The sequence below is a fragment of the Ailuropoda melanoleuca genome, chromosome 15 (assembly GCF_002007445.2).
Source record: "Ailuropoda melanoleuca isolate Jingjing chromosome 15, ASM200744v2, whole genome shotgun sequence".
NCBI lineage: Eukaryota > Metazoa > Chordata > Mammalia > Carnivora > Ursidae > Ailuropoda > Ailuropoda melanoleuca.
Genome location: NC_048232.1, coordinates 81,314,745 through 81,327,763, shown reverse-complemented (window position 1 = coordinate 81,327,763; position 13,019 = coordinate 81,314,745). Strand labels below are relative to the sequence as shown.

Sequence of the window (13,019 nt, the reverse complement as noted above, 5' to 3'; positions counted from 1 at the left end):
CTGGAAGGCTGGGAGGGAGTCAGACCTGTATTTCTGTGGCCAGGCTGCGTCCAGGTGTGGGAGGCAGCCCTAACCCGCCAGCCCTGGGCCCCTAAGGAAGGTGTCTTTTCCCTGGGGCGGGATATCTTCCTTCCATCCAGCTGGACCCCCACGGTGACTCTCCCCTTTACCCCAAGTGGGCTCATGGGTGCTTGTGCTCCCGACTCCCCCCAGGAGGTGCCTCCCACCTGCTCTCTGGGAAGCCTCTGTGCTGCTTTGCTAAGCTGGTCCTGACCCCTGGGCCCCCATCTCCCCAGCTGTGGTCCCCAGGGGCTCAGCCTGCACTCTTACTTTCTTTAACAAATAGAATCATTAAAAAAAAAAAAAAGGCATTTTCCATACCATTTGATAAACAGGAAAAAGAAAAAAAATGGCCCATAAACCCAGTATCCTCATAGTGTTTTGGTATTTTTCCCTCACCCTTATTTTTTGCGGCATAATTTTTACTCAGTTAAATTATGTTTTAACAGACTTTCTGTGGGCCAGGCCTGTGCCAGGGGTCAGTGTACAGAGGTGAAAGGACCAAGCACTGTCCTTAAAAAGCTCTGACGGTCTAGAGCCAGCTGTCTGGCTCTAATTCTTGCTCCTGTGCCTCCCAGCTGTGTGACGTAGGGCCCATTGCTTTACCTCCCTGTTCCTTGACTTTCTCATATGTAAAACCAGGATAATAATGGTGACAATTTCAAAGGGTGGTGGTACAGATTTTCTTTTAAACATTTTATTTATTTGAGAGAGAGGGCATACAGGCAGGGGGAGGGGCAGAGGGAGAGGGAGAGAGAATCTCAAGCACACTCCCTGCTGAGCATGGAGCCCAATGTGGGCCTCGATCTCGTGACCCTGGGATCATGACCTGAGCCAAAATCAAGAGGCAGACACCTAACCCACTGAGCCACCCAGGCACCTCAGGGTGGTGGTCCAGATGAAAGATGAAGATCTGTAAAGTTCTTAGACCAGGACCAGAGCACAGAGAGGCACTCGAGCGTTTGGTGTGATGGGTGTGATTAAGTGTAGGGTCTGGCAGGAGGCTGAGGGAGAGGAAGGACATATCAAACAAATCAGCGTGGAGAGGGAAGGAGGTGTGAGACAGCATTGCTTTCAGCAATGGGCAATCGTGCATGACAGGGTGGGACCAAGCAGAACAGGCCACACAGGGAGGGAGGGGCCTTGCAGGCGGAGCTCGCAGCCCACAGGAGCTCGCAGCCCACAACCGGTCCGGGGAACGCCGTGGACTTGATGCCCCAGAGTCTGTGACACCACCACGTGCTTCCTGAGTTCCTCAGTCACGGCTTTTAATGACCACGCACTATCTCTGGAGTGAACACGTCACAATTTACAATTCCTATAGTATTGGGCCCAGAAGTTACTTCTGTTTCTGTGTCAAACAAAAATTGCTACAGGGCACACTGATGTGCGGGCCATGCCTTCCGTCTTGGGGGTTTCTTTTCCAGGGACCAATGCCCATGTCTTCTCTTGGGATCTCTCCCTTCTCCCCTGGCTCTGGGAAGGGGCACAGGCACCCCAGCGCCTCTGTGCTCTCAGTTCCCGAGTGCAGAAGAAAGAAGGAACTTGACACAGGTCTAAACATTTTTTTTTTAAGATTTTATTTGAGAGAGACAGCATGATCAGGGGGAGGGGCAGAGGCAGAGGGAGAAGCAGACTCCCCGCTGAGCAAGGAGCCCGATGTGGGGCTCCATATGGGACTCGGGGATCCTGACCTAGCTGAAGGCAGACGCTTAACCAACTGAGCCTCGTGGGTGCCCTCAGGTCTAAAGATTCTTAAGAACATTCTCATTTAATCCTCACAGCACACAAGAGGGGCGCGTTAGCCTCATTTTTAAAAATTTGTTTTCTTTAGAGAGAGTGAGAGCAGGGAGAGGGGCAGAGGGAGAGAGAATCCCAAGCAGACGCGCCACACTGAGCACAGAGCCTGACGCAGGGCTCAATCTCACGACCCTCAGATTACGATCTGAGCTGAAATCAAGAGTCAGACGCTCAACCGACTGAGCCACTCAGGTGCCCTGAGCATTGTCCTCATTTTTAAGGGGCACTGAGGCTCACAGTCTGATCATGCCACATCTTACTACTGACTGTAAGAGGAAGGTCGTTACAAAACTTCAGGGCACTCCCAAAGCTCTGCAGTCACAGTCTTTGTTTCCGTATGTGTCCAAGGGAGGGCGATGGAAGTGAAGAGGACTAGTGCCTGTGGAGTGTTTGCTATCTGCCGGGTTCTGTTATCGGGCATTGTTGTGGTTCTCGTGTTAAAGATAACTGAGACACAGAGGGGTTAAGTGACTTGCCCAAGGACACACAGCTGGCGAGGATGGGAACACAGTTCTCCAGCTCTTTGCCTTTGCAGCGACCGAAAGGGGACAGTCGCGTAAGGTGCCTGCCTAGTAGGTGCTCTGTCTCCTGGTGTAATTATCATTATTGGCCCTTCCTCCCTTTATCAGTGGTTCTTTGAGGCTTCTTGTTCTTCCTTTTATCCCTAAGTTCCTTCCTCTGCTCGATAGCTGGGCCAGAGTGTGACCCGTGTCCGCTGACATGTCCACTGTCCTCCGGGGTGCCCACACTTCCATCCTCTGTCCTCAGTGTCTGGGCTGTGCTTTTGGTGGGTGACATCCTGGCACAGAGCCAGAGGGCGGCCTCCAGCTAAATGTCACCCAGCTTTGGTGACACTGCCTTAGGAATGCAGTGTGCTTTCTGGGAACCTGGGAAGATGGGAGACATCTAATTCTGTCATCCAAACTGGGGACAGTTTCCGCAGCAGGAACTGGACCCCTTTGAGTCTGCAACATAATGTTTCCATCCACACACAAGTTTGCTGTTGCTGAGTCCTTACATTCACGTTCATTTCCGAGGCACCTGGTTTCACGTTCTCAGAGCTCCTTGGGAAAGCAGTGGTAGCAGGCACCAAAAATTGGAGACTGACGTCCACGGTCCCCCTGCGGCCGATGGAGTGTGGCGATCCTGGTCCCCTGGCTGTATCTGGTCGAGACGGGACCCTGGTTTTGTTTGTGGAATTGAAATGACTCAGGCCAGGCTTTCTGAGCGCTGGACTTCACGTAGCAAGAACCGCTCCCTTTGGACAGGGCAGGATCGTCTGTAATGTGCGTTTCTGTCTGCCGTGTCCCTGAGCAATAGGGTCCACAGTGCAGATGAGGAAGCTGAGGCTCTGGCGGGGAAACTGGCCAGGAAGCAGGACGGTTCTGGTGCCCGGGCCATGGTGGCCGCTCTGTCGCTTCCCATCAGGCCTTTTTAGCCCCGACTCAGTGTCGTCTCTCTTTCTCTCCCCTCCTTTCCAGGTCCCTCCTGGCCCGGAATCAGAGGACCAGCACTGGTGGGGAGCCATCTGGGAGCCCGTGCAGGAAACTGCTGTACTTGGTGAGGTGGGCATGGGAGACCGAGCCCAGCTGACCAGAGACCCCGTTTTCTTCCAGACTGAGGGTGCAGGCGGCGGGGCCTCCCCACCTGGCCCGCAGAAGATGCAGTTCTTCGGCCGCCTGGTCAATACCCTCAGTAGTGTCACCAACTTGTTCTCGAACCCGTTCCGGGTGAAGGAGGTGGCTGTGGCGGACTACGCCTCGAGTGCCCGGTTTCGGGAGGAAGGGCAGCTGATTCTGTTCCAGAACCTTCCCAATCGCACCTGGGACTGCATCCTGGTCAACCCCAGAAACTCACAGAATGGATTCCGGTGGGTGATGGTCAACTGCCACACACACTTCTTTCCTTTGAATCCTCAGACCGGTGGTCCCTTGGCCAAAAAGCAGCTTCTTTGGGCCTAACATCTGAGGGCTCTGGAGAAGGGTGGGAGAGGGTGGGGAGAGGGGCCTTCTAGACTCTACACCTCCTGGCCCATCAGGGTCCCCACAGCAGGGCCGTGAGGGTAGAAGGCAGGGCTTTTCCCCCGCCTCTGGGCTGGACCCGTGCAGAGGGAGGGAAGGAGGAAGGACAGGAAAGCTGAGAAGGGTCAAATCAGGTGAAGTCCAGAGTTTACCTGTATTCCTAGGTCTTTAAAGGCATGACTGCCCTTGTAGGGGCCTATCAAGTTTCGTTCAGGTGAACGTATAAGAGGTCAACAGTGGTCACTTTTCAGGGCATGCTGGCTTTCCCATGGGCTAGAAGGAAAGTGTAGGAAGCCAGGACAGGGCTGAGGGAGCTGAGCAAGCTGCAGGGCTATTGGCATAAGGGGGAAGAGTGGCCAGGCCCCCAAAATGCAGGGTCCAGAGGAGCTTGGCAGACTGGCTCTGAGCTGGCCTAGTGCTGATGGGCCTTTTTCCATTCGTTCATCCATCTGGCCAGCCCGCCATCCATCCCGTCACCGGGCACCAGGCATCTGCAGTGGCTTGGGAGTCCCAGGCCCTGGGCTAGGTCCAGCTGGCGCTGTGAGATGACAAGATACGCTCCATGCCCTTCTGTGCAGTCTTGGGTGGAGGCCACGTGCCAAGCAGGCATTGTACCAACCATGTGAGGAGAGCTGTGGGTAGAAGTGGGTCGTGGGGACACAAGGAGGTGATCCCTTCCTGATAGGCTCCTCGGAGCCTAGAAGAATGAGTAGGAATGTGCCTGGCAGAGGAAAGTGGATAAGGTCATTCCAGACATGCAGAGGCGTGGGTGGGAGGTGGGGGTGCCCACAGGCGGATGGCCCCGGGCCGGATCCCTGGTGTGCGCAGAGCTTTGGCGAGAATTGAGGCTGGAGGGAACTTCTGGGGTCATTCGGACTGAGGAGACATGGCAGCAGGAGTCTCAGAAAGTGGCAAGCTGGGAGTCAAGGTACAGCCAACAGGAGGAGAGCGGAGGAGGCCAATCAGGAGAATTTAGGTCTGGTTCCACAGGGAAACTGAGGCAGAGGCCCCCACCACGGGTGGTTGGACAAAGAACACAGCTCAGCAGCCAGTCTGGACGCCAGTTGTAACACGGCAGAGCTAGTCCACACTCTGGGCGCAGATGGGCCTGAGCTGATGGCCATCCCACAGTCTTGGGTCAGGACAGGGCAGGCTTCTACCTGCGGCTCCGGAACCCCTCCACAGCCCCGCAGCCGAGGGCTGCTGATGGGAATGCACAGCTGAGCAGAGCGGTGGGCCCACCACTCAGCCTTACCTTTCGGGTGCCGCCCTGGGAGCTCCACCACCTTCCACCATCACCAAGTCCTGTCAACTGTAAATGTCCCTTGACAAGACTCTGGATCTGTCCCAGCAAGCTCGAGCCCCACTGTGGGCAGACTTCCATCCCAGGGGGTTAAACTCTTTGCTAGCAGTTTATTAACTGCATGTTTATTTATTCCCCTTAATTGGAGGGTACTTTATAGTACTTTCACATATGGTGTATTAGCACATCCTCCAGTGACCCGCTGAGATAAGCAAGGAAGGCGGTATCCCATTTTGCAGATAAGAAAACTGAGGCTCAGGAAGAGAAGTGAGGCATTCAAGGTTGCATGGGAAGCAGTGAAGGAACAGAATCTGGGTCTTCTGGCTCCTAAGCCATTTCTCTGTTCTGTGCCACTGTGTGGTTCCATGTGTTTGGACAGAATAGGGAGCATTGGGTGGCGTTTCAAGCCAAGCACGCATCTCCTCTCGGAATTCTTGACAGCCCTCACTTGGCACACCTGCTCCCGCTCAAGCGTTTCTGTTTCAGCAGATGGCATCACCATCCCTGTACGAGGTTGTGCAGCCAAGAAGCCCAGGAGCCATCCTTGATTCCTCGGGCTCCCTCCCGCCCGGATCCGGGACATTACTGAGTTCTATCAGGCTCCCCTGCCAAGCATATCTTGAGTCTCTGCTGCTTCTCCACCAGTTATGTTTAAGGTTGGCTTGAGTGATAGAAAGCCCAACATAATAGTTGCCAGACAGGATGGACTTTTAGTTTTCTCCTAAGTGACAACCACAGCAGATAGTGGTCCCCAGGGGCCCCAAGTCCCCAGGGGCCCAGGCTCTTGCTGTCTTGTTGCTGCACCACGTGTGGCCTTTATTCTCTAGGCCACCACATGGCCCCAGGTGGCCATGCCAGATCCAGCCATCATAGCCACCTTTCCAGTTAGCAGAAAGGTAGATGGTGAACAAGGGCACTCACCTTCTTTTTAGGGGCTTCTCAGAAGTGGCACACAAGTCTTCCACCTGAATCCCTTTGGCGGGACTTAGTCACATGGCCACAACTAACTGCTAGGAAGGCTGGGAAGTGTAGCTTGTATTCCAGCCACGTGCCAGTCTAAAATCCGGGCTTTCGTTATTCTCCGTTTTGCTGCTGGCTCTTTCCAGGCCTTGGTCCTTGTACGCACAGACTCCAGCTACACTCTGCCTCCTAGCCTGTTGTTCTGCCTATAGTCTTGCTCTCCTCTCATCCTCTTCCAAGCTGTTGTCAGAGTGATCTTTCCAGAAGACAAATCCCATTACTCACTTCCCTGCTTCATTCTTCAAGAACTCCCTGTTTCCTTAGCATACTAGCTGCTTAGCCTGACTTGAAAGGGTCCGTGTGATCAAGCCTTGCTTCTCCCTCTGGTCTCAGCTCTTGCCACCCTGTGCTCCTGGCCTTCACCTAGACTCTTAGGTCGTCAGCCGAGAACATTCTCCCCTTCTTTGCCTGCCTTACTTCTGCTCACCCTTCAGGTTAGAGGAGGTACTGCTGCTGCGTGTCCCGTGGCATCCATCCCCGCGCTCAGTAGACCGCCTTCCTGGTAGACCACAAACCCCGTGAGGGTAGCGGCCGCATCTGTCTTTTTCGCCCCAGTACAACCCCCAGCGCCCAGCAAGGAGCCTGGCACACGTGGGTTTGTGCGATGCATGTGATGTATTTGCAAAGCTTCAGCAGTATTTGCAGAGGGCCGCTGTGTGCCGTGTCCTCTGTTGGGGCTGGGGACTGTGGGATTCAGGGCAGTCGAGTGTGTGAGCTGGGAAGCAGGAGTGGGGGTTATGAAGGGTTGCAGAAATGGCAATGTCAAGGCCTGGGGTGTGACCTCTGAGTGAGGGCCAGGGCCCTGGGCTTCTCCTAGGGGCAGCCATCCTGGGGTTTCCTGGCTGCTCCCAGCACCCTGCAGTTTCTAGAAGGAAGGTATGGTTTACTAGACTTTCTCTTCAGGCTGCTGTGGTTCTTTTTTCTTTTCTTTTTTTTTTTTAGATTTTATTTATTTATTTGATAGCACACAAGCGGGTGGAGTAGCAGGCAGAGGGAGAGGGAGAAGCAGACTCCCTGCTGAGCCCGAAGCCCGATGTGGGGCTCAATCCCAGGACCCTGAGATCATGACCTGAGCTGAAGGCAGATGCTTAACTGACTGAGTCACCCAGGCCCCCCCCTTTTAGAAGATTTTATTTATTTATTAGAGAGAGAGAGAGAGAGAGAGCACGAGCTGGGAGAGAGGGAGAGGGAGAATCCTTGAGCAGATCCTTGAGCCCGATGCAACAGGGGGCTCGATCCCAGGACCCTGAGATCATGACCTGAGCCAAATCGGCTGCCCAACCGACTGAGCCACCCAGGCGCCCCTGCAGTTCTGTCTCTTAAAGGCCTCCTCCTGCTTTACTTGCCTGGAGGGCTCTGAACTGCCCAGGGTCCAGAACTGGGTTCGAGGGAGATGCTGAGGTGTTACTTCCAGCCTCGGGCCCCAGATAGATGTGTCCGTGGGCTGCATGCAGCCACGTCACTTCAGGATGGGGGAGGGAGTCAGGATCTTCTGAATCCTCAGGTTTTTGTTTTTTTTTAAGATTTTATTTATTTATTCGACAGAGAGAGACACAGCCAGCGAGAGAGGGAACACAAGCAGGGGGAGTGGGAGAGGAAGAAGCAGGCTCCCAGCAGAGGAGCCTGATGCGGGGCTCGATCCCAGAACGCCGGGATCACGCCCTGAGCTGAAGGCAGACGCTTAACGACTGCGCCACCCAGGCACCCCTGAATCCTCAGGTTTTATTACCTAAGGGCCTGTGACCCTTAACCCCCAGTATCCGTACTGGGTGGAGAGATCGGACCCTGGTAGGTACCGAGGGCGACATCAGCAATAATAGTATCTCCTACTGCGTGCGAGGCACTCAAAAATTCCAGTAACTCGCCCAACTCACATTGCTGGTCAGCTGTGGAGCCGGGGCTCAGACCCAGCATTCTGAGACCCAGAACCCACTTCTTCCTTTTCTTCCACTAGGGCCACTTGGCACTGTGGCACTGGGCAGGACTTGGCTCACCTGGGCTCATCCCATGGCCCCCCCGGCCTGACCTATGGTCCAGAGCCCTGGCTCTTCTGTGTGAGCCGCCGGGTGGTCACTGGTAGTGTTGTGTGAACATTATGGTCACACCCGTACTTATGTTCCTGCTACGAATTAATCATTTACTACTGACATTTGCTGGTGACATGTGATATTTGATGAAACCCGCCAGTTCTTCACTGGTATCTCAGCAGAAACAGGGCTGCACTTTCCAGGAATCCTAGAAAGAATGATCAGAGCAGGGACGCCTGGGTGGCTCAATCAGTTTAGCGTCTGCTTTCAGCTCAGGTCATGATCCCAGGGTCCTGGGATCAAGCCCTGCATTGGGCTCCCTGCTTAGCTGGGAGCCTGCTTCTCCCTCTCCCTCTGCTCTTCTCCTCTGGTTGTGTTCTCTCTCTCTCTCAATCTCAAATAAATAAATGAATAAATAAATAAAATCTTAAAAAAAAAAAAGAATGATCAAAGCATGTGCGATGTGTGATCTTTGCTTCTCGAAAGGGGACTGATTTTTGAGGCCCTCAGAAATGAAACTACTGGTCAGCACCTCGGACAGGCTGAGTGGCATACCCCATGCTTTCTCCTTCCCGATTTATCCAGCCCGCAGCCCATCGTCTCTCAGCAGACGTGAATACAGCAGCTCTGTCCTCCAGGAGCTCAGGCAGTAGCCAGAAAAGAGGTCCATACGCAGCATGCAGGGGGATAAATGTTAGAATGTGAACAAAAGAAAGCTCTCAGGTTCTTCAGACTGACCTCAGCTTTTTACACTTCTTTCTTTGTCCTCTCTGTTCCCCGATGCCTGCTCTGGGAGCCGGTCCTCGCCTGCTCTCTTCTCCCTCAGCACTGTCCATACTGCTGTCAGCCCCTCTTGCCTCAGATCGGCCTGTGGCTGTTTGTACTTCCGTCTCCCCACTAGACCGCAGAGCTCCTGAGGGACAGCGTCTGGGTCCGAGTCCTTTCTCCTAATGCCCATGTAGCACCGGGCGCTCAGCAGGTGCACGCGCAGTATTTGTGGAGTGGGTGATTGACCCATGTCCACTGGAGGTAGACTTGTGTTTGATAGGAGAGTTTGGAAAAGGTCTCTTGGGTGAGAGATGGACCTACAACAGGGAGGAAGATTTCACCTGGAGAGAGGGCGCTGCAGGGAGAAGTGCATCGCGGGCGAAGGCACGGAGGGGCAGGGATGGAGGAGCCCTTTGGAGGACCTGTGGAGGAGGGCTGGTGCTCAGCTCTGAAGCTGGAGAGTTAGATTCCACTCTAGCCTGATGGTTCTTGGCCATTGGAAGGTCCAATGGAAGGAGGACATTGGACCTCTCCACCCTCCAAATGCACTGACACACATCTGCATGTGATTTCCTGAAGTTCACAGAGCTCCCCCCCCCCCCCCCCCCCCAAAAAAAAAAAAAAAAAAAAAAAAAAACGGGGGGGGGTACCCCCCCCCCCCCCCCCGCCAGCCAGGCTTATCCACAGGCCATTCCCAGCCAAGGCAAAGGCTCCCCAGAGCTGATGCCAGGTGGCTTTTGTCTGGGGGCTCAGTTTTAGAAGAGAGGGAAAGACAGCCTTCTGAGTCCTCCAGGTCCTTAGCCTTTTTTCTGAATCATTCTTTCACCCTTGGCTCTGAGTCAAACCTGGCTCTCCCCCGAGGGCCTCGAGAGATTTCTCTCCTGGTCTTTACTCCACTGGGCCTGGAAGTGGGGCAGGGTGCCCCTTGCTCCCCAGCCTTGAAATTCACGTCGCCCTATACGGCCCGCGCTCTCTCCTGGGGTTTCCCGCACACCGTCGGGGCCATGTGCCCCTGGCCTGGAGCTCCCTCTCCCCATCACTACCCATCTTGACTCTCAGTGACTGAAATTCGCACAGTGTCCCTCCTCACGCCCACGGCTCTTGGGGCCAGCCCTCTCCCAGCCCATATGGCCATTCCCTGGACCTCGTCATCATCATCAGTAACAGGGGCTCTTCCAAAAATACAAGTGTTGAGCACCCCACTTTCTGCCCTCTGCCTCCTGTCTTTCCAGCTCCTTCTCCCTCAGCCTCTGAATGCCAAGTTTCCTGCCCCCTGAAGACATGGACCCAGCTACCCCCCTGCCATGGTCCTCATCCCTTTCACGGGCCTCACTTCTTGCCCTGCAGAAACTCATGGCCTGTCATGATGTTCACACCCTTGCATACCCTTTCTGCTTCCTGACTTCTCTCTCTGTCTTCTCTGCTCGGCAAAACCCCAACACTAGTTAATTCCAGGTCTCCACCATGGCTGGTGGGGCTCCCCTCTGTGCCCCCCCGTGCTTACCTGCAGCCGGTGAGCACCCCCACCCCGGCTGCCCACACCTGTACCCACATACTGTGCCTTCCCTGTTGTCACTGTCACCGTAGAGGCCTGTACCCGTCAAGGTCAACATCCCCTCATCCACTGTAGGACATCAGTTCAGCAATTCTTTCCTCTCTCCTCCGCGACTTCCTCCGCTTGACTAGGTATTTTCCACTGCTATACAAATGTGCTGTTTTCTCTTTTAAAAAGAAAAATAATTTTTCATCCTTGAATCCATTTTCCTCCCCAGGCACAGCCACTATTCAGTGGTCCCCAGTTCCCTCCTCCTGTTCTTTCTCTAGACTAGTTAAAAATAGGGAAATATGCCGCACGTGGAAAAGTACGCACAGCTCAATGACATTATCACAAATACCTCTAACCAGCCACCCACGTCAAAAGGTAGAACGTTGCCGCCCCCCGGAAGCCCCCCTTTTGCTCCCTTGCCCCCCAAAGGCAGTCCTGAACCTGGCTTGTATGGTACTTGCTTGTTGGCTCCGCATTTTGTCTGTGAGGTGTCCGTGTATGTTTTTGCGTGTAACTGGGGCCGACTTCTGCGTGCAGGACAATCGCACTGTGGTAACTACACCACAGCTTCATTTATTCATTCACTGACGGGACTTGGGGCTGCTTCCGGTTTTCTTGGTGCGTGTACGCATGCCTTTCTGTCAGGCATCTATCGGGGAGTGGAATTGGTGAGCTGAGACCACACACCCCTCAGCTTCAGCGGATGACGCCCATCTGGTTTCCTCCTGGCAGTGAAGGAGATTCCTATTACTTCACATCCTCTGCTACTTAATGTTGCCAGTTAAAAAAAAAAATTATTCTGTTGGGTGTGTAGTAGTGTCTTATTGTGGGTTTAATTTGCTTTGGTCTGATGACATATGAGTTTGAGCACCTTTGAATAAGTTGATGAACCATTTGGCAGTCCCCTTCAGTGCAGTACTTACTCCATTGCTCTTGAACACTTAAAAAATCTAGTTCTTTTTCTTACAGAGTTTTAGCATCTCTGTTCAAATACACCCCTGTTGTCGCTTACGTGTCTTGCGGCCATCTCCCCTCGTGGCTTGCTGTTGGACTTTCTTAACGTGATCTCTTGATAAACAAGACTTCTTAGCCTCAAGGAAGTTAGAGTCACTCATCTTTACCCTTGGTTTTCCGGTACTGTTTAGCAAAGTCCTCTACCAGGAGAGGTTGAGAATATTTTTCTATAGGATCTTCCAGAAGCTTTATTATTTTGCCTTTTGTCACTAGATTGATTCTCTACCTGGAGATGACTCCTTGGTCATCACGTCTACTCTCAGGGGAGTAGAGGTTCTCAAGCCTCAGTGGAAAGCCTTGGTTTACAAGGGTCCTTCCACCTGGCGGGCCTTGAACTTGAATCTCTATTTCACAAGGACTGAGAAACCATCAGAGTTTCCACTCACTCTGGGTCCTCTCTGCTGCTATTTTCTGTTTGGTTTCTTTTTTCTTTTTCTTTCTTTTTTTTTTTTTTAAGATTTTATTTATTTATTTGACAGAGAGAGAGGCAGCGAGAGGGGGAACATAAGCAGGGGGAGTGGGAGAGGGAGAAGCAGGCTCCCCGCTGAGCAGGGAGCCCAATGCGATGTGGGGCTTGATCCCAGAACGCTGAGATCATGATCTGAGCCAAAAGCCGACGCTTAACGACTGAGCCACCCAGGCGCCCCTTCCATTTGGTTTCTTGACATCTCGCTCTGCCTAGCTTATGAGTGAAGATCGCATGCAGAACTTTGGGCTTACTTCTCTGTGATTCCCTCAGGTTCTGGTCTTCTCGGCAACTCTGGATGCCAGCTTCTCTCTGCCCAGCCTCGTACGAACGCCAGCAGCCCCTGGTTACCTCCTAGCCTGTCTGTCCTTCACATCCCACGTCACAGATCCCAGAGTGCCCTGAGTGAAAATGTGGGGCTTACCTCAGCGTACTTCCCTCTTCTCTACAATCTTGGCCCTAGGTCCTTGCCTCCCTGAGGTTCCCTCCAGCACCTTCTGGCACTCATTGGCATTTGATTCTGCCATTCTGTTCGTTTTCAGCAGGAAGGCTAGTTTGATACAAAGCTCCTCTGTCCTATCCAGAGATGGAGCTTCTTCCAGAAGTTTGATATGGAATATTTACATTACCACTGAGTCGAGACATTTCCCAAATTTCCCCACGATTTCTTGCTTGAACCATTGATAGTTTATATATAAATTGTGAAATTTTCAAATATATGGGAAACTTTTCATTCTCTTTTTGTTATTGATCTCTTGCTTAGTTTCATAGTGGTCAGAGAACATAGGCTCAATATTTTCAGGTCTTTGAAATTTGTCTAGATGTACTTTACAATTTACAGCCCAGCTTACGCCCAGTATTTCTTTCTTTCTTTTTTTTTTTTTTTAAAGATTTTTTAAAATTTTTATTTATTCGACAGAGATAGAGACAGCCAGCGAGAGAGGGAACACAAGCAGGGGGAGTGGGAGAGGAAGAAGCAGGCTCATAGCAGAGG

At 52.9% G+C, this 13,019-nt stretch overlaps 1 protein-coding gene across 10 annotated transcripts in view; it reads left to right on the top strand.

Moving 5' to 3' along the window:
* The window catches only part of PLA2G6 (phospholipase A2 group VI), a 61,749-nt gene that overhangs the window by 6,710 nt on the left and 42,020 nt on the right, over positions 1–13,019 (top strand). For 7 of the 10 annotated variants that reach the window (XM_034643564.1, XM_034643566.1, XM_034643565.1 and 4 more), the window contains 2 exons: positions 3,342–3,376; positions 3,477–3,730. In XM_034643564.1, coding sequence (XP_034499455.1) covers positions 3,522–3,730 — 209 coding nt within the window. In that variant the 5' untranslated portion in view covers positions 3,342–3,376; positions 3,477–3,521. Of the gene's footprint in view, positions 1–3,341; positions 3,731–13,019 lie in introns of those variants that run through there. The other 3 variants (XM_019794457.2, XM_034643562.1, XM_034643561.1) reach the window with 1 other exon arrangement.